This window comes from Oncorhynchus nerka, linkage group LG27, assembly GCF_034236695.1.
Source record: "Oncorhynchus nerka isolate Pitt River linkage group LG27, Oner_Uvic_2.0, whole genome shotgun sequence".
NCBI lineage: Eukaryota > Metazoa > Chordata > Actinopteri > Salmoniformes > Salmonidae > Oncorhynchus > Oncorhynchus nerka.
The window spans coordinates 38444031-38463605 of record NC_088422.1 but is presented as its reverse complement, the minus strand read 5'-3'; the positions used below and the strand labels follow the sequence as shown (position 1 = coordinate 38463605).

Genomic DNA, 19575 nt, shown 5'->3' with positions numbered 1-19575 from the left:
ATATTTGGCCTTGTGTTTTAAGTTATTGTCCTGCTGAAAGGTGAATTTGTCTCCTAGTGTCTGTTGGAAATCAGACTGAACCAGTTTTTCCTCTAGGATATTGCCTGTGCTCAACTCTATTCCACATCTTTTTATCCTAAAAAAAACTCCTTAGTCCTTGCCGATGAGAAGCATACCCATAACATGATGCTGCCACCACCCATGCATGAAAATAAGAAGATTGGTACTCAGTGATGTGGTGTTTAGGATTTGCCCCAAACATAATGCTTTGTATTCAGGACATAAGGTTAATTTCTTTGCCACATTCTTTGCAGTTTTACTTTAGTGCCTTATTGCAAACAGGATACATGTTTTGGAATATTTGTATTCTGTACTGGCATTTCACTATGTAATTTAGGTTAGTATTGTGGAGTTACTACATTGTTGTTGATCAATCCTCAGTTTTTTCCTATCAAGGTCAACTTCTTCAGGATCGGTGTCCCGTCCACGGGATGGTTGAGCTAACGTAGGCTAACGAGGTTGTACATAACAAGAACATTTCCCAAGTCTGTAACTGTTTTAAAGTCACCATTGGTGAAATTCCTGAGCGAATTCCTTCCTCTCTGTCAACTGAGTTAGGAAGGATGCCTGTATCTTTGTAGTGACTGGGTATATTGATACCCCATCCAAAGTGTAATGAATAACTTTATCATGCTCAAAGGGATATTAAATGTCTGCTTTTTATTAATTTTTTTACCCATGTACCAATAGGTGCCCTTATTTGTGAGGCATTGGAAACCTCCCTGGGCTTTGTGGTTGAATCTGTGTTTGACATTCACTGCTTGACTGACAGAGCTTACAGATAATTGCATGTGTGGGGTACAGAGATGAGGTAGTCATTCAAAAAATCATGATAAACACTATTATTGGACACAGAGTGAGTCCGTGCAACTTATTATGTGACTATGGATATTTTTTACTCCAGAAATGATTTATGCTTGCCATAACGAAGGGGTTGAATACTTACTAACTCAAGACATTTCAGCTTTTCATGTTTTATTAATTAGTTACACGTTCTTAAAACATAATTCCTCTTTGACATCGGGGTATTGTGTGTAGGCCAGTAACAATACATCTCAATGTAATCCATTTTAAATTCAGGCTGTAACACAACAAAATGTGGAAAAAGTAAAGGGCTGTGAATACTTTCTGAAGGCACTGTAATAGAAAAAACGTTGCTTTTATAAACTTTGACTGACTGAAAAACATCATAAAATAAGAAAAGGAGGTGAAAAACTAGACCGAGGATGAGTGTGTAAGCAGTTTGCCCACTGGAAAAGGGAGATTTTTGCAAGATATCTATAGAGCAGTGATTGCGCAGATGTTGGTTTGTGTGTGTGTGTGTGTGTGTTTGTGTCTCTCTTCCTTACCCCGCATAATAATTTCATAAAGCACACTCCATGCAGATTATTTTGGGAAGACAAAACTACTGCAATTATCGTCTAAACACGACTATATGCAAACAAATATAAACATGCACAGCATCCTTGATATCCCTAAACAACCTCCTTTTGAATATTAACACAGTGTCAATTAATCATTATAGCGTTCCCTCTTCATCCTCCCTCTCTAATAACCTCCTCCCGATAACATACAGTAGGGCCAGCCGTACAGAACTGCACTCTCCACTGTGCATGTTAATGTATGGTGTACTAGGCTCCATGCTGCAGTAGACTACAGCTACCCACTGATCAGATTGAAAATACGCTTTTTGACTCCATTTGTCATCGCACATCATGGACTGCTATATTTTTATATTACATTTTTATGAAGTCTATGTCATCGAGCACTAAATGCATTGGCTAAAGCCAGTAAAAGCAAGCCTAGGGTGACAGTGGCCGGAAATAAAAACAACTTTAGAGACCTAGAGAGAGCAGGCTGGAGTGGAGAGGACAGTGGCCCATCCATCAGGCCAGCACAGGTGGCTCTCATGGAGGTTTGTGTGTGTGTCTGACCGTCTATATTTACTAGAGGACCTTGTCCCCATCATAGCTTCCCTCTCATACATCCCTAAAGCAATGTTTATTTTTTTCCCCCCGCTGACCACTAGGCTACCTGCCACCCCTCTTCCTTGAAGAGCTTTATAGACCCAGTTCTATTGTATTATGGAGATGTCTCTGGAAGCTGGTCCTCTTGATGTTTTAACACAGACACTTGTGGAAAAATGCATATCGAAAGATATATCAAACGCTGAGCCTGTGATATTTTCACAGAAGGTCTGGGTGCACTTGTACCCCACATGTAGATGTACAATTAAGAGAGGAGAATGGTGTTCTCTGATTTGTAAAATGCATTGTTACTCAGGGGTTTTCCCAGGTTAATCATGCATAGATTTTTATGTTAAATTAAATGAAATCAAGTAAATAGTGTATCGGCCTGCAGTGTAGCCCAGGGTGCAAACAGCCTGGTGTGCAGTGATTATTAACATTACTATGAATCCTGTTTTATTTTAGTAAAGTGTCTACTCAACAGAGTGCACTGTGGGTGTCACTGAGGCTGATCAAGACAGACAGGGGAATGAACACTGTTTTTAAAAGCCTCTCTCCATCTGTCTTTTCATCTAGGACACCAGCTATGATCGGCTGCTCCTTTGTGGTGGACAGAGAATACTTTGGCCAGATCGGCCTCCTCGATCCTGGCATGGAGGTCTATGGAGGCGAGAATATTGAGCTTGGCATGCGCGTGAGTACAACACTGATTCATTCTGCCGATTGAATACATCCACATTCTTTTGATAGACTCAAATGGACACATTTATTTTTGAGAAGTTACAACATGAAGGTACAAAATCATAATCACACAAAAAAGAAGTGTCATTGGAAGTTGAGGTTGTTAATAAGCCTATTCAGCTAAAGCGAGTGGGATTGGAAAGGAAAGACTAGTGTGCTGGAACATAATACCAGTAATTACAAATCCAATATTAGGTACAGCGCCGGCTCACTTGGAAAGTCCTATTGAAATGATTTATTGTGTTTATATTCCCTTCTTTGGAATGGCTCACGATTAAGTTTCCTTATGTTTTGTAGAATATGGGTAGTAGCTTAAGATACAATACCCAAAGGCGTCAACTGAGAGGCGTCAACTGAGAGATGTTAGAAATATGTTTCTCAGATGGGAGGGAAAATCCTTAATGCAAATATTTCAGTCAACCCTATGGCTTTAAAGCCCTATACTGAAAATGTAAATCTCTTTGCAGCTGCTTTGAGTTGAATTTAACGCTTCATGTGAGCAGAGGCTTGGTTGAAGAATTGGTCGCGTTTAAATTCAGAAAATGTTTCTCCTCAGCCAAGTGGAACCACTCTGAATCTAAACTCACTCTGGGCTTATTGGAATGAGACGTGCTTGAAAAAGTATCCTTCATTAATGTCATCACATCCAGTTTAAAATCTTCAGATTGCTTGAACGGTGCTTCAGAAGGGTTTCTGCAGTCTTTGAAAATTCACTTCAGAGGCGAGGGGATAGATCTTGGTTAGTTTATTGATAACTCAACCCCTCTGAGGAACCTGGACGGAATATTATAGTAGCTGATGACCGTCTCAAAGTCCTCATCATTCTAAATGGACTAGCATGACATATCCTCATTAATAGAAAGGTTTTCCCGCTGAATAGTAAGAGACATTCAGACAACAAGTAAATGTTTGTTTCAGGTTTGTTACCAGTGAACAGTCACATTCTTCATTGAGCCTAATAGTAACTTCAATGTTCAGTATGCCACCCCCGAATTTCAGTCTTCAAGGTTAAACTCTGTTTTGTTATTCACCGGACCTGCCGTTATGCAGCAAACCTTGCCACTGAGTGGTCGTTTCATAAGGTAGGAGATTGATTCAGATACGGCCACTAAATAGAGTGTTATAAGAAACCCACTGGAGTGTGTTTTTTCTATACTGATGTACTCCACTTTGTCATTCTGCTCCATTGAATGACTTGCATCAGGTCTGACATGTGCACAATGCTTACATAAAGTGATTGCACTCTCCTTGATTCCATGCAATAATAACACCAATGTCACAAATGTCGTAACATAAGTCTCTCTTTGTCTTTCACCATAATGCCTATGCAAATACTAGTACCTTTTCTTCTCTAGTTCTGTCTTTGTGAGGAAAATGAAACAAATATACCTGTATAAGAATGGTTGAATAACAAATCAACTTTGATTCACCACCATAAATACTGTATTGTACAGCCTCTAATGGAATGGAGATTGGCTTCTCTGTTGCATGGGGCAATTATGTCTCTGAGGCCATCTCATTGATTGATAGCGAGCGTGAGAAGATGCTGGGTTCACAGGCCACAGTGGTCTTCTGTGTGGTAGAGGAGATCTTGGGGTAAGCAGTAGCTGAATAAAACAGTCATTGGAGGGAATCAAGATCAGAAGTGTATGATCTTATTGCATTTTTTCAATGTACGTTATCAATGGCGGTCAGTGATGTTTAAGATGAGGGAGGACAATTTTGATGAGCTTGGCCTTATTTCTATTACAGAATATTGGATGACTGTCATTCATATTCCATTCACTCAGTTCAATGTAACATCGATAGGTTTAGGCTACTACATGATACTATAATTTTCCATATTGCCCATCATGAGGTTGCTACAACCTAGCCTATGAATGAAAGTTTACAATGTATACAGAATAAAAATATATACAGTACCAGTCAAAAGTTTGGACACCAGTGAAGAGGAGTGGGACAACATTCCACAATCAACAGCCTGATCAACTCTCTGTGAAGGAGATGTGTCTTGCTGCATTAGGTCCAGATACTGACTGTTTTTTTGTATCTCTGTGACCAACAGAGGCATATCTGTATTCTCAGTCATGTGAAATCAATAGATTATGGCCTAATTAATTTATTTTAATTGACTGAGTTCCTTATATGAACTGTAACTCTGTAAAATCTTTGAAATGATTGCATGTTGCGTTATATTTTTGTTCAGTATAGATGCACAGGTCAAGAGAAATGTGAGTAATCAAGGGGTAACATTCATTTAATAACACGCAACACCTGTTGAATATGACGGGTGTCAGTAAATTGTTGCCAGCCGCAGTTACAGTCAACGCACTAGATAACATGAAAGCAGCCTAACCAGCTCTGCTAGGGCGAATAAAAAGGTCAGAGTGAGGTATTCTCTCATTTGTGTTCTTTCATTAGCAAGCTAGCCAACTTCAGTCAGTTAGCTTGGGTGCTGCTGTTGTGAGGTCAGAACGCTAGCTCGCATCAAACCTACTCTTTGGCCAGAGCGTCCAGTGTGTGTTTTAAACGCTCCGGGAGCAAAACGCTCTGAATTTTATGAACGCCCAAGAACGCACTAAGCAGACTCTGGCATTCCAGAGTGAATTTACAAACACAGCCAAGGCGACAGACAGCGACACATTCAATACCGCCTTGCACACTCTTGCCTGCCTGTGGGGGGAGTAGCCCATACAGGAGTGGAGGATGGGACTGACTGATGGACTGGCGAGCACAGGTGTAGAGGACAGAGGCCCAGGTGGTGGAGTAGCACGTACAAGAGTGGAAGCCAGGGGACTGACTGATGCAGCTGTGGACTGGATGCTGGTAGAGGGGGTGGGAATAGGACGAAAGGTGCCAAGAGGCAGGGCTGTCTCCAGCACTGGAAGTGTCAGGTCCTGAAATTCCACAAAGCCCTCATCCTCCCCTTGGACATCAGTGTATTTGCCTGGAACAGTGTAAGGAACCATAATCTTTCCAAGCATATCCTCCCTGAGGGTGTTGGCAGTGTGACGAAGGATGACACTGTAGGAGTGTGGCTCCTTCCTGTCACTTGTAGCTGCAACAGCATGGTCCTGATTCCACCGTGCCAATCCATCAACCAGGTATGTCTGATAGAAGGTATCACTGGCTAGTGTACCTGAAATATAAATTCACAAGGTTGGTACATTCGAATACAACCACCAGTTCAAACAGAGACAACAGTAATTGTACATTAAAAGTGAATTGTTTTGATTGTGTTTTTCCCCGGGAGGAATCGGTTCAGGTGAAGATGGAAGCATTCTAGTGATGTGGAACTTCTGGCACATCTGTATGTGGGCAGGGGAAGTCCTCCCTTGATGCTGATGCCAGTCTGGATATATAACTGGGCACCCTCTTGGGTCTTGCAGGCAGGCTACATGCTTGATCTGTGTCCTCCAGATGTCCTCCATCCTGCAGGAGTTGATCAGAGGCACACCCAAGGAGTCACGCCCCTTCTCACCATCAGCCATTGATGAGCTCAGTGATCAGAGCCTGGGTCTCCTCTGTGCCACGTGTGGTTCTTCGGCAGTGCAGGGCCAGCTCACTCCGAGTGATGTTACGCATGACATCAGCATCTAATGGACCCATGAGCTTTGCCTCCAGCTCTTTTCGTTTTGCATCCTTCAGTGCTTTTAGGTCATCCTGGTCGTACTGGAAAATGCACTGGCTGAGACAATTCATGAACGTTGCATACAGCTGGTGGGAGTTAGTGTTGCAACCAACTGCAATGAAGTTGCCACATGTCCAGCTTTATCTTCAGCTGTGGCCAGGCAGCGAACATCTTCTGAATGTGGCTTGCTCCGCAACAGTCCCTGTTCACATACAGGATGGAAGGTGTTGTGATTCCAGCATCCGCATACTTTTTGATTAGGCCATCGACCATAGGGCCCAGTCCTTTTGCCCTCACTCGCTGTGAGCACGGACATGAGGACTTGTCCATGCTCATTTCCTACATTAGTGGCCCACGCAGCAGTTTTGGCACTGTGGCTTGCCAACTTCTTTACTACCTTCTTGGTTGAGTCGATCTTGAGAACCGTGGGAGGTAATGCTGGCCTTGACCTCATCCAGTTGGGGCAGGACATCCTGGGTGTATACCTGCATTAGCCAGCGGTACTTGGGCACAGATGTCACCTTCTTTTGTATATGGCTGCTGCTGTTCCCTAGACCTCGCTGTCTCATCAGATGAACTACCTTGATGTCACAGACAGGTTTAGCTGTCAAAATGCAGGGAAACTGGATGCTGTGGCCTACGTCCAGCTGGGAAAGGATACTGTGTTTCCAACTGATGACCTTCGTACTGCACTTGGGACATTGAAGGTATTCTGCTGCCAGATAGTAAGATCTGTCCACATCCACAACCTGCCTGATCTTCTGGTGGAGTCCTGATGAGGTCAGCTCCCCCTAACAGCCAGAATGTGGGCAATACAGCTTCACCTGCAAGAGCTTCCTGGGTATCCAGAGCAGCAGAGGATGGACAAAGTACCTCTCCATCACCGGTGCTGAGCTGCAGATGAGGGGTGGTGGAGGGTTGTCCCACCACATTTTGTCAACCCTGGCAAAGTCCATCTCTGGAATCCTATTCCCCGACCACCTGAACAACGCCTTGGACACCCACTTATGGTCCACATCAGGCAAAGTGCGTTGCCAATCCTTGGGAAGGCATATTACGTCGCTCTCTGAAATCAAAAGACAACATCTCAACACAATAAATAATGTATTGATGATAAATTCCCCAAGGACAGGTCCTCATATCACATGAGACATACTGTGTAGGCCTGATACATTTTAAATGATGTAAGTCATCACTATAAATACACCACACAAACACGTAGAATGAGACTTAAAGAGGCTGAGCAGTGAGTACTATATGTAATAACTTCATACTTGTAACTCCATTGGTCGTGGCACGTCTGACTCCTGTGACTCAAGCTGCTCTGCTGCCATAAGGAGCTCACCATCATCAGGCTCAGAGGCTGGAAGGGCTGAAAAGTAGAACTATTCAATAAATTAGATCAACAGATTAAACATTGTTTTACTTATCTATTATCTCCATAAACTAAAATCTAACATTATGAAATAATTTATATTAACATAATATAGAGCTTACTAGGCTGAACCTTCCGAGGAGACATGAGCTTCCTTATTGTGCTGTCAAGAATCTGGGAGGGGCGTAATTGTCCAACCAGCAATGACCTGAGTGAGGATGTTGAGGACCTCTGGGAACCAGTGGTCATCTGGTCTTTGAATGGATGGGTGGTGGACTTAATCCTGATAGCCTCCCGGCCCTCGTGGAAGAGCTCCATGTAATTCCTTGAAAGCCATCTTATTAGCAGCATGGCTTTTGAAATCACTCCTCGCTGGCTGAGAGGCAGATTCTTTCTGCATCGATGCCACCAAATACCCAGCCCAGCCCAGCACATTTTCAACCACCCACTTGAAAGACTGCTCCTTACAAAGGCCAAACTCTATCTCATGCTGACCCAGCAAATGTGCCCTGCTTGTTGGGTTGCCACATCTGAGCAGTACAGCCCTCCTGGCTGATTCCACCACATTGCCTGGAGACACAGCCTGGCTCCACACTCTTTTAGTAGTTTATGTCCTGTAAATCCTAGAATCCTTACTGTCTGTTAAGACAAGGCTTCCATTTGGCAGTTTTCTGAACCCGGGCTCCATGTCTGCTGTGAAAATAAAGGGGAAAGTTTGTATTTAATAAGCATAAATGATATACATTTTAATCACAGTGAGCAGACTGGGTTAATAGATGGAACAATAAAATGAAGTATATAAACTCTAGCTACTTATGCTATCTTTAGCTACTTACTAAAGGACATTTCTACCACAAAAACACCAGCATAAGCAAGAGCATAGGATATCGCTCGTGCATTTTGATTCATAATTGACATGACCCTAGCCGATTTGATATGAAGACAGTGTTTGCCCTATAGCTATGTCTAGTCCAATTAGCTAAATTAATTAAAAGAGAAAAAGGAGATGTTTGATGATGCTGAGTTTAGTGACAAAACACAACTTTTAGCTATAAAATCACACTTTGTTTAGATAGCTAGCTACGGTAAAAAGCAAATAATAACTCCAGTTTGCAAATAGTGGGGTTAACAGACTATTTTGATGGTCAGAGTCATCGGACGTTAAAAGCTAGCTAATGTTACGTTACTTCGATAACCTGTGTCAGTGTCAATACACCAGTTTACTAACGCATTGGAACGGGTTACTGTAGCTACACTGTAAATCTTGTTAACCGTGCTAACATATTACTGTGGCCTAATACACTGATCTTACCTGCTAGATATTCCGATCGATGATGATGATTAATAAAAACAGCAGACAACAATAAAATTGTAGCTAACGTTACTTCAGAAAAGAAAGATAACTCGACAAAATTACCTGAGAGGAAATATATTTTTTCCATGGTCCTCTTCTAGCGTTTAAATATCCCGTCATAGCTAACGTTACTTCAGAAAAGAAATAACTCCCGAACAAAATTTCCTGAGAAGAAACGTATTGTGACGACCCTGGGGTTACAGTATTTTTCCATTGTCCTCTTCTAGAGTTTAAAGGTCCCGCCATAGCTATAACCTCGTCGGTTAATTCTTGGTTACCACTTGGTTGCACTGGTGTCTCGGATTGGTTGGCGAGTGCAATTCTTGGTTGCCGATGGAGATATGATTGGTTGTCGCAACCAGAAATGTCCTTGACCCACGGTTGTGCGCTAAGCGTATCTAGGGTGTACTCGTTAGTCCAACAGTTCCAAACTTGAGTTTCTTTGGGACAAATTCCGGTATGTTTATCCCCGTTTCGTTTGCTACCATTTAAGAAACGTTTTTAAACAGAATCAGCGGAATGAATTCACCCTTGAACCCACTAAAACAATGCACTTTCATAAGTCACCTACAAAAAGCGGGGAAAATGTGTTTGTTGTGTATTTCCTTCTCCTCCTTTCACTGTTTCCCTCCCCTTGTGGATGTCAGTGCACAACACATCAGCTGTCTGTGACTGAGAAGAAAAAAAACGTTCCAAGCCAACAGCTACACGGTTGTCACCATATAAGCGAATGACATTAGTAACGTCATGGTCAACATAGCTACTAGAACTAATGCATTAGTAAACCCGTTACAGTACAGTTAAGCAAGCAGTTACACCGGGGGGCCTCGGTATATATATTAATAAAACCAAAAATTGACATTGACTTTCCAGTGTTTGATAGCCATAGCAGCAGGGTTGGAGAGTAATGGTTTACATGTCATTCGTAAAAAAATAATAATAATCCCTAACAACTTGTTACCAGCAAAATATTGTAATCAGATTATAGATACTTTTGAAAAAGTAGATGATTACTTCGAGGATAACTTTTTTAATTCAGAAAGTTTGTTGTTTCAACTATGGATTTAAACAGCTGCATATTATCAAGACATCAAAGTGTCACCAACGAAAAGGTAAACAATAGGCCTATTGCAATTGCGGCATATGGCAATAATTTTTCACTAGTGCTCAGTGCATGCCATTCCATGAGCACAGCATTTGTTTTTCAACTTGATCAATGAGCCCTCCATGACCACAAAAGCATCAACAAGAGAGTAGGGCTGGCTAATAAATCCTTAGTTTTGGGGTTATGCTCAGGTAAAACCATTTGGCTAATCTATACTTCCATATTTCCAAGTCATATTCTTGATCAAAGGGTATAATATTTATTGGAATGACTGAAGTTCTGAGACTTTGGTTATTAATGTAAAGATATCATTTAATCATGTTATTATATTTAGTAGAAAGCGATAGGTGTCACGTTCGTTGGAATGAATGTCGGACCAAGGCGCAGCGTATGTTGAGTTCCACATAATTTATTAAAGAAGTGAAACTATAGCAAATACAAAACAATAAACTAACAAACAACGAACTGTGACAACAACATTAACTCAAAACAAACAATATCCCATAACCCACAAGTGGAAAAAATTCTACTTAAGTATGATCCCCAATTAGAGACAAAGATAGCCAGCTGCCTCTAATTGGGAATCATACCAAAACCCCAACATAGAAAAAACAACCTAGAACCCCACATAGAAAATATAAACTAGACTAACCCCCCTAGTCACGCCCTGACCTACTCTGCCATAGAAAATAGAGGCTTTCTATGGTCAGGATGTGACAATGGGTTACAAGAAGCCTACATAACCAACCCATAAAGTAAAATGTAACATCCCATATATGGCCAGCTATGTACATTTTAACATTGATTTATCCTGCAATAGATGTGGTTCAATTGGTAACATACATTTTTGTCTTCTTCGAATGAGTCTTAAGGGGAAAGTAATCTAAAAGTAACTGAATGTAATCGTATTACGTTTCTGAGTTTTGGTAATCCAAAAGTTACATTACTGATGACATTTTTGGGACAAGTAACTAATATATTACATTTAGAAAGTAACCTACCCAACCCTGATAGCCAGCTGGGGCAACCATACAGACTGCTGTAGAGGCTACTGTAGACCTTTATTCCAAAGTGTGTGTTTAATCAATTATTTGGTGACGTGAATATATTGGTCCTCCCCTGAGGAGCCTCCACTGAACAGTTTAGAGATTTATTTACACTACAGGGAATAGGAGAGGTTTTCATGTAAATGTGGGAGAAATCATAAAGAGAGGAAGATATAGACTATAGATGTTAAAGTAAATGTTTCTGCTGTATCTTGATATCACAGTACTGTATGTGTACAAAATAGTTAATTTAGTCATGATATTTAATGATGTTGATTATCGGTGCCATTGCAGCTCTTCCAAAATATTAGTATTAAAGTAGTTTATTTTTGCTGCAGTTCATTACATTACATTTACATTTAAGTCATTTAGCAGACGCTCTTATCCAGAGCGACTTACAGTTCACTTTGACTTATAAATAAGTCTAATTTGAAACCCATACCCTGGTATCAGAGATGAAAACATTGCTTACCATGAGGCTGAGTTTGCAAAAATAAAAACATATCAAGAAGGAATAGAAATGAATTCTGCCAGAGGTGTCAATACACATTTATTGCATCATGCATTTTCCATCTCTCACTTATTGTTTGCTGATACAGCATCTCACGAGACCAACACACAGCCCTTCATTTTCAAGTCCCCTCAGGAATATGTAGCTACTTCAACTGTATATACAGTGTGTGTGTATGTATGTGTATATTTACTGTATATATATATATATACAGTAAATATACACATACATACACACACACTGTATATACAGTTGAAGTCGGAAGTTCACATAAACTAGTTTTAATGACACCAACCTAAGTGTTTCAACCACTCCACCAATCTGTTCTTAACAAACTATAGTTTTGGCAAATCGGTTAGGACATCTACTTTGTGCATGACACAAGTAATTTTTCCAACAATTTTTTTAGACAGATTATTTCACTGTATCACAATTCCAGTGGGTCAGAAGTTTACATACACTAAGTTGACTTTGCCTTTAAACAGATTGGAAAATTCCAGAAAATGATATCATGGCTTTAGAAGCTTCTGATAGGCAAATTGACATCATTTGAGTCAATTGGAGTTCTACCTGTGGATGTATTTCAAGGCCTACCTTCAAACTCAGTGCCTCGTTGCTTGACATCATGGGAAAATCAAAAGAAATCAGCCAAGTCCTCAGAATAAAAATTATATACCTCCACAAGTCTGGTTCATCCTTGGGAGCAACCACGTTCATCTGTACAAACAATAGTATGCAAGTATAAACACCATGGGACCAAGCAGCCGTCATACCGCTCAGGAAGGAAACGCATTCTGTCTCCTAGAGATAAACGTACTTTGGTGCGAAAAGTGCAAATCAATCCCAGAACAGCAGCAAAGGACCTTGTGAAGATGCTGGAGGAAACAAGTACAAAAGTATCTATATCCACAGTAAAACAAGTCCTATATTGACATATCCTGAAAGGCCGCACAGCAAGGAAGAAGCCACTGCTCCAAAACCACCATAAAAAGCCAGACTACGCTTTGCAACTGCATATGGGGACAAAGATCATACTTTTTGGAGAAATGTCCTCTGGTCTGATGAGACAAAATATAACTGTTTGGTCATAATGACCATCGTTATGTTTGGAGGAAAAAGGGAGAGGCTAGCCAGCAGAAGAACACCATCCCAACTGTGAAGCACAGGGGTGGCAGCATCATGTTGTGGGGGTGCTTTGCTGCAGGAGGGACTGCACAAAATAGATGGCGTCATGAGGAAGGAGCATTTTGTGGATATATTTAAGTAACATCTCTAGACATCAGCCAGGAAGTTAAAGCTTGGTCGTAAATGGGTCTTCCAAATGGACAATGACCCCAAGCACACTTCCAAAGTTGTGGCAAAATGGCTTAAGGACAACAAAGTCAAGGTATTGGAGTGGCCATCGCAAAGCCCTGACCTCAATCCCATAGAAGATTTGTGGGCAGAACTGAAAAAGCTTGCGCGAGCAAGGAAGCCTAGTTACACCAGCTCTGCCAGGAGGAATGGGCCAAAATTTACCCAATTTATATTGGGAAGCTTGTGGAAGGCTACCCGAAACGTTTGACTCAAGTGAAACAATTTAAAGGCAATGCTACCAAATACGAATTGAGTGTATGTAAACTTTCTGACACATTGGGAATGTGATGAAAGAATTAAAAGCTGAAATAAATCACTCTACTATTATTCTGACATTTCACATTCTTAAAATAAAGTGATGATCCTAACTGACCTAAGACAGGGAATTTTTACTCTGGTTAACTGTCAGGAATTGTGAAACTGAGTTTAAATGTATTTGGCTAAGGTGTATGTAAACTTCCGACTTCAACTGTGTATATACGTATCTAGGGGTCAGGGTGACAATGCACTTGATGGTGTCTTCTTGAAAGTATAAGTGTTTTTATCTCAACTCATCTGTGAGTGATTGCACCATGGCACTTTTCCTGGGATATTCAAATGAACTCAACCAACCAAAGAATTTTTATTTTACATTTATTTAACAAAATAAAGTTGTAATAATTAGTTTTCTGAAAGCCCATCAAATGTATCCACACAGGCTCTCGTTCATCCCTGGCATATGGTCATAATCTCGCTTCTGTTTGATGTGGAATTAACTTAATTAAAACTCCAGAAACATCAACACAAAGTAGAAGAAAGGAAGAGGGTGATTGATCGCTCAACTCAGTTGGGTCCTCTCCTGCTCAAAAGATAAGATACGGCCAGATAGTTTCAGGTACTTAAGTGTAGACAAATGAACCCACACAGGACAGGGGCATCATTTAAGCTAAACCTAGAGTATGGCAAAATTACACACTTTTTAAACTCTAAAATCCAATTTGGAGAACAGCAAAAACAAGCTAATTTGACTCCAGCCATTATCACCTTGTTGCTGTAGCTTCATTCACCTCAGTCAATAAGGGACTTAACATTCTATAAACACACCCAGTCAGCACTCGGGAGGCCGGCGTCCCTCCAGGGTGGTCGAGTGCCACGCAACATCTGTTTTGCCCATTGCTTCATTCATGGGGCACCCGCAATAGGTCGCTTTGTCAAGTGGCAGACGCGCGCCTGTCGTTTTCCTACACAGCCTACCCACCCCTCACCCGTCATTCTCCCAGCCGGCGACACTACAGCTGCAAGTCGGAGGCAAGATGATTTTTCAGGGTCAAGCCAGTGGCGTGCCTACTCCCTTTCGACACTTATTTTTATACATTGTTAGGGCGGAGCCAGCCAGCCATACAAACAGCTGTCACGGTTTTCATGTGGTGAAGGAGAGTCGGACCAAAATGCAGCGTGTATATTGCGATCCATGTTTTAATAAACAAACGTAACACGAATCTAAATACAAATACTACAAAAACAATAAACGTAAAGAAAACCGAAACAGCCTATACTTGTGTAACCTAACATAGACAGGAACAAGGACACTAAGGACAATCACCCACAATACAACCAAAGAATATGGCTGCCTAAATATGGTTCCCAATCAGAGACAACGATAAACACCTGCCTCTGATTGAGAACCACTCCAGACAGCCATAGACTCTGCTAGATAACCCCACTAGCTACTATCCCAATACTTACACACCAAAACCCCCAGACAAAACACACCACAATACAAAAACCCCATGCCACACCCTGGCCTGACCCAATACATAAAGATAAACACAAAATACTTAGGCCAGGGCGTGACATCAGCCTTACCTTCCACTCCCCAGTGGTGGAAAACGTACCCAATTGTCATTATTGTCAGGATGTGTATGAAGTCGAAGTCAGGTGCAGGAGAGCAGAGTATGATTAAATAAAGCGCACTTTATTATAGTTCCAAACCGGGAGCACAACAAAACAAACGCGCTCAGAAAACGGAACAATAACATCACTTGACATGAAAACAATTACACACAAAACATGATGGGAAACAGAGGGTTAAATACAAATAGATTGATTGGGGAAATGAAAACCAGGTGTGTATGAAAACAAGACAAATGGATATATGAAAAATGGATCGACGATGGCTAGAATCCACGATCGCCGCCCGAACAAGGAGAGGAGCCGACCTCGACGGAAGTCGTGACAATACTTGAGTAAAAGTAACGATACATAGAATGTAGTTAAGCATAAAAGTAAATGTAATTGCTAAAATATACTTAAGTGTCAAAAGTAAATAATTTCACATTCCTTGGAATAAGCAAACCAGACACAATTTTCTTGTTTTTTAATATACTTAAAACTTCACTAGTTCTAGTTTCACCTCCGGATGAAAAGTGTGCCCAAAGTAAACTGCCTGCTACTCAGGCCCAAAAGCTAGGATATGCATATAATTGGTAGATTTGGATAGAAAACACTCTAAAGTTTCGTAAACTGTAAAAATAATGTCTGTGAGTATAACAGAATTGATTTGAGTATTGAGTATTTTTGTTTTTGAATTTGGCGCTCTGCAATTTCACTGGATGTTCGCCAGGTGGGACGCTAGCATCCCACGTACCCTAGTGAGGGTATCAAAAGTAAATAATTTCACATTCCTTAGATTAAGCTAACCAGACAGGACAATTTTATTGTTTTATTATTTTACAGATAGCCAGGGACACACTCCAACACTCAGACATAATTTACAAATTAAGCATCTATGTTCAGTGAGTCTGCCAGATCAGAGGCAGTAAGGATGACCAGGGATGTTTCCTTGATAAGCGTATGAATTGGAAACATTTTCTGTCCTGCTAAGCATTCGAAATGTAACGAGTACTTTTGTAATAAAAAGTACATTATTTACTTTAGGAATGTGGTGGAAAAAAAGTAAAAGTTGTCAAAAAAGATCACTAGTAAAGTAAAGTACAGATACCCCAGAAAACTACTTAAGAGGTACTTTAAAGTATTTAAAGTTAACTTCTTGATGCTACCCATCCCTGTCGCGGGATCATTTTCGTCAGCAACCGCTGAATAGCATAGCGCAACAGTCAAATAATATCACAAAAAAATATTAATATTCATGAAATCACAAGTGCAATATTGCAAAACACAGCTTAGCCTTTTGTTAATCCACCTGTTGTCTCAGATGTTGAAATTATGCTTTACAGCGAAAGCAATCCAAGTGTTTGTGTAAGTTTATCGATAGCCAAGCATAGCATTATGTACACTTAGCATCAGGAAGCTTGGTCACGAAAATCAGAAAAGCAATCAAATTAACCGTTTACCTTTGATGATCTTTGGATGTTTTCACTCACGAGACTCCCAGTTACACAACAAATGTTCCTTTTGTTCCATAAAGAATATTTTTCACTCATTTTTCAAAATAAAAGCCTGAAACTATGTCTAAAGACTGACACCTTAGGGAAGCCAGAGAAAAAGGATTATGGTTGATATCCCTTTAAATGGAGGATAGGCATGCAAAGGAACAGAAGGATTTCAAAATAAGAGGCACTTCCTGATTGGATTTTCTTCAGGGTTTCACTGCAATATCAGTTCTGTTATACTCAAAGACAATATTTTGACCGTTTTGGAAACTTTAGAGTGTTTTCTATCCTAATCTGTCAATTATATGCATATTCTAGCATCTGGTCCTGAGAAATAGGCAGTTTACTTTGGTAAAGTTATTTTTCCAAACATAAAAATAGTGCCCCCTAGCTTCAAGAGGTTAAGTACTTTACACCATTGCCTCTCCCATGTGTCTGCATCATCCTAAAGTTAGCCCTTTAATCCCGCTAAACTGTATTTACCCTTTAATGGGATTGGAATGATTTTAGCCTATTTAAAATTGTTGGTGTTGAGCTAGGGTATGGGTACTGCCATACCCTGGGATACCCAATTGACACCGCTGCCCTTAACTAAGACTGCCTTATTTTTTACAGGTGAAGATATTGGAGTGAGGTTGTGTCTTTTCTGTAATTAAAAAACAACAGACACAGATCTGAATTACTGAACCTGGGTAATGCCAAAGCTTTCAAGTAAAACACTCACAGCTTTGAAGTGGTGTGTTTAGATGCTGTGGCTAGTTTGTGGCCACTGTGCCTCAAACAGCAATTGTTTGTTCCTCTTGCAATTAAATGCTCCTTTTATGCCTGGGAGACCAAGTCTCTCCCAAATAAAGAAGCATGCTCACAAGGTTCTAAATGGGACCTGTATGGTGCTATAGATGGGTTGGTTGTTTAGCAAGAAAACGTATGCTTGCGCAACTATGGGACAAAACAGATGGGGTGGGCTTAGATTGTTGAGCACATCTAAACTATATTTCGTCTCCAATGTTTATTGAAAAAATAAATACATTTGCACAATGACTACTTGTTGTCTCTCAAATACATAATTACAGATGTTGGTTACCTAGCTAGCAATTTCTTTTGCCACATTGAAATTGACATGAAATCAGTCAAAACACCTCAAAACAAGACATGGTATCAAGAACAAGATGAAACTAGCTGAAACGAGTCACTTACAATTCCCTACATGGCAGTTTATTGTCATCGTTGGTAGCTACAGTATCTGGCCATCCAGAATCACAACAACTCACAGACGCCCCATTGAAGCGTGCACATCGTTTTTGTGACCTTGTCAGCTAACCCATCTATAAAGAACTCTTTCCTAAGGTCTTATAAATAACCATTCAAACGTATTCTATATAGCACCAAAACAGGGTTCTGCTCTGGTTGCAACCTTTTGGGGGGCTATAGATAACCCTTTTTATGGTTCTTTATAGAACCTTCACATCTGAAATGTTCTTTGTAGATCCTTTTGAAGAACCATACAGGGTTTTTCATTCCGGTCAGCCATTTGATATGGTTGATTATTGCGTCAGTGAACAATTATCGCAAGGCCAGTCTTTCACAAAACACAATCATTAGCCATAGCCATATATAATATGTAATGTCATAACACAAAACATTAGATAAACTGGTAAGACACTCTCACTCACGGTTGCACAAAAAGAGCTGTGAGCAAACCACGACCCCCCCATTTTCAAATGTAGAACCATCACCCTTCCCAAAGAAACCTTGATGAGCCATCACTTTTTAGTGTGTAACTACAGTTCATGCTGACCACAGAATTAATTAGTTATATCTCTATGATGTTGACAGAGCCACCACCATGCAGTAGATACTGGGAAGTATGTTCAAAATCATTATATCCGAAGAGGAGAGGGGATCTCTCTCTAGTGGTGTTTGCTTTACTTTGCTTTCCTCCATATCCTCACATCTATAGCATCTTCTATAGCAAAGAGAGAGTCACCTTGAAAAGGTCAGCCCTGTCTTTATGAGCCCACATTAAGCCTCAGCCATCTGTGATCACCAGCCATTCCAGTTCCATCCGCGGCTAGCTAAAATCACCCTCATGCCCACGTCCACCAGGCAGCAAATGACAAAGCGGCTGACCATATGTGGGCCCACTGAAACAAATAGACCATTTTTTTAAAAAGGGACTGATTTGAGCCATTACATGAGGGAATTTGCCCATTAGGCTACTCGTCACAGTCTGAAGGCAGACATGAAGAGTCATGGGAGAAGATGGAGATAGATGATGAGAAATATCTACATTTGTGTGAGAGATCAGTACAACAGGAGACCTGGCCTGTGTCGTATATCGACTACAAATATACTGTATCTCTCATGTGGATTTCTTCCTCTCCTTTCCGTTCCTCCACTGGCTCATCTCCCCGTCACATGAATGATTAATTCTCAGAGAATACAGTCCTTTAACTGAGAAGACGTGGGAGGAAAGATCTGTTTTTCATCAATAGGAACAGTGCAAAGGTAACAATGGGTAGACCATTTCATATTGATCAATTATTTGTCTTTTTCAAGACATACATTATTTAGAGGGCCTGAATCAATCTGCTGGGGCTTAATGGACTGAGAGGTATTTACTCTAGGCTTCATTACAGTAGGTTTTATCTCACTACCTCACCACTAGTCATAGGAGGGAGGACACAGAGGAGGGAGGAAACAGAGGAGAATAGGATATAGACCTTTCTTAAAATACCACATAGGAACTATTTTAATGCTCCATTCATTCAATGGTTTGAGTTTACAATGTGGCTATCCTAGTTGTATAAGTTAATATTGAAGTAAATAAGTATAAATAAATCAAGAGTTTATTTTTATAATGTTATATCCACAAATGTTTTGTGTTTTCTCATCAGAAATGATTGCTTATGGGTACCTTCATTTATATTTAAAATATTACTGTTCTCAGATCTTGAATTCGTATATTTTAGATGTGTATGAAAACATGTTTTTTTTGCTAAACGATATACAGGCCAATCCATTGTTTAGCTAGAAAGGAATGTCTGTATCCTGTATA

At 40.5% G+C, this 19575-nt stretch overlaps 1 protein-coding gene and 1 long non-coding RNA gene across 3 annotated transcripts in view; one reads left to right on the top strand and one right to left on the bottom strand.

Moving 5' to 3' along the window:
* The window catches only part of LOC115111747 (polypeptide N-acetylgalactosaminyltransferase 9), a 94565-nt gene that overhangs the window by 36098 nt on the left and 38892 nt on the right, over positions 1 to 19575 (top strand). Inside the window, exon 6 of the mRNA XM_029638119.2 lies at positions 2604 to 2721. Within this exon, the coding sequence (XP_029493979.1) occupies positions 2604 to 2721 (118 nt within the window). The remainder of the gene's footprint in view (positions 1 to 2603; positions 2722 to 19575) is intronic.
* On the bottom strand, positions 1019 to 12499 carry LOC115111748 (uncharacterized). Of its 2 annotated transcripts, none has more exons than XR_003860834.2 (4): positions 12385 to 12499; positions 7897 to 8467; positions 7674 to 7784; positions 1019 to 7465 (listed from the first exon to the last, which is right to left on the bottom strand). It is a non-coding gene; the product is annotated as an uncharacterized LOC115111748 (long non-coding RNA). The 2 variants fall into 2 exon arrangements; XR_003860835.2 differs by having other exon boundaries at positions 7674 to 7771.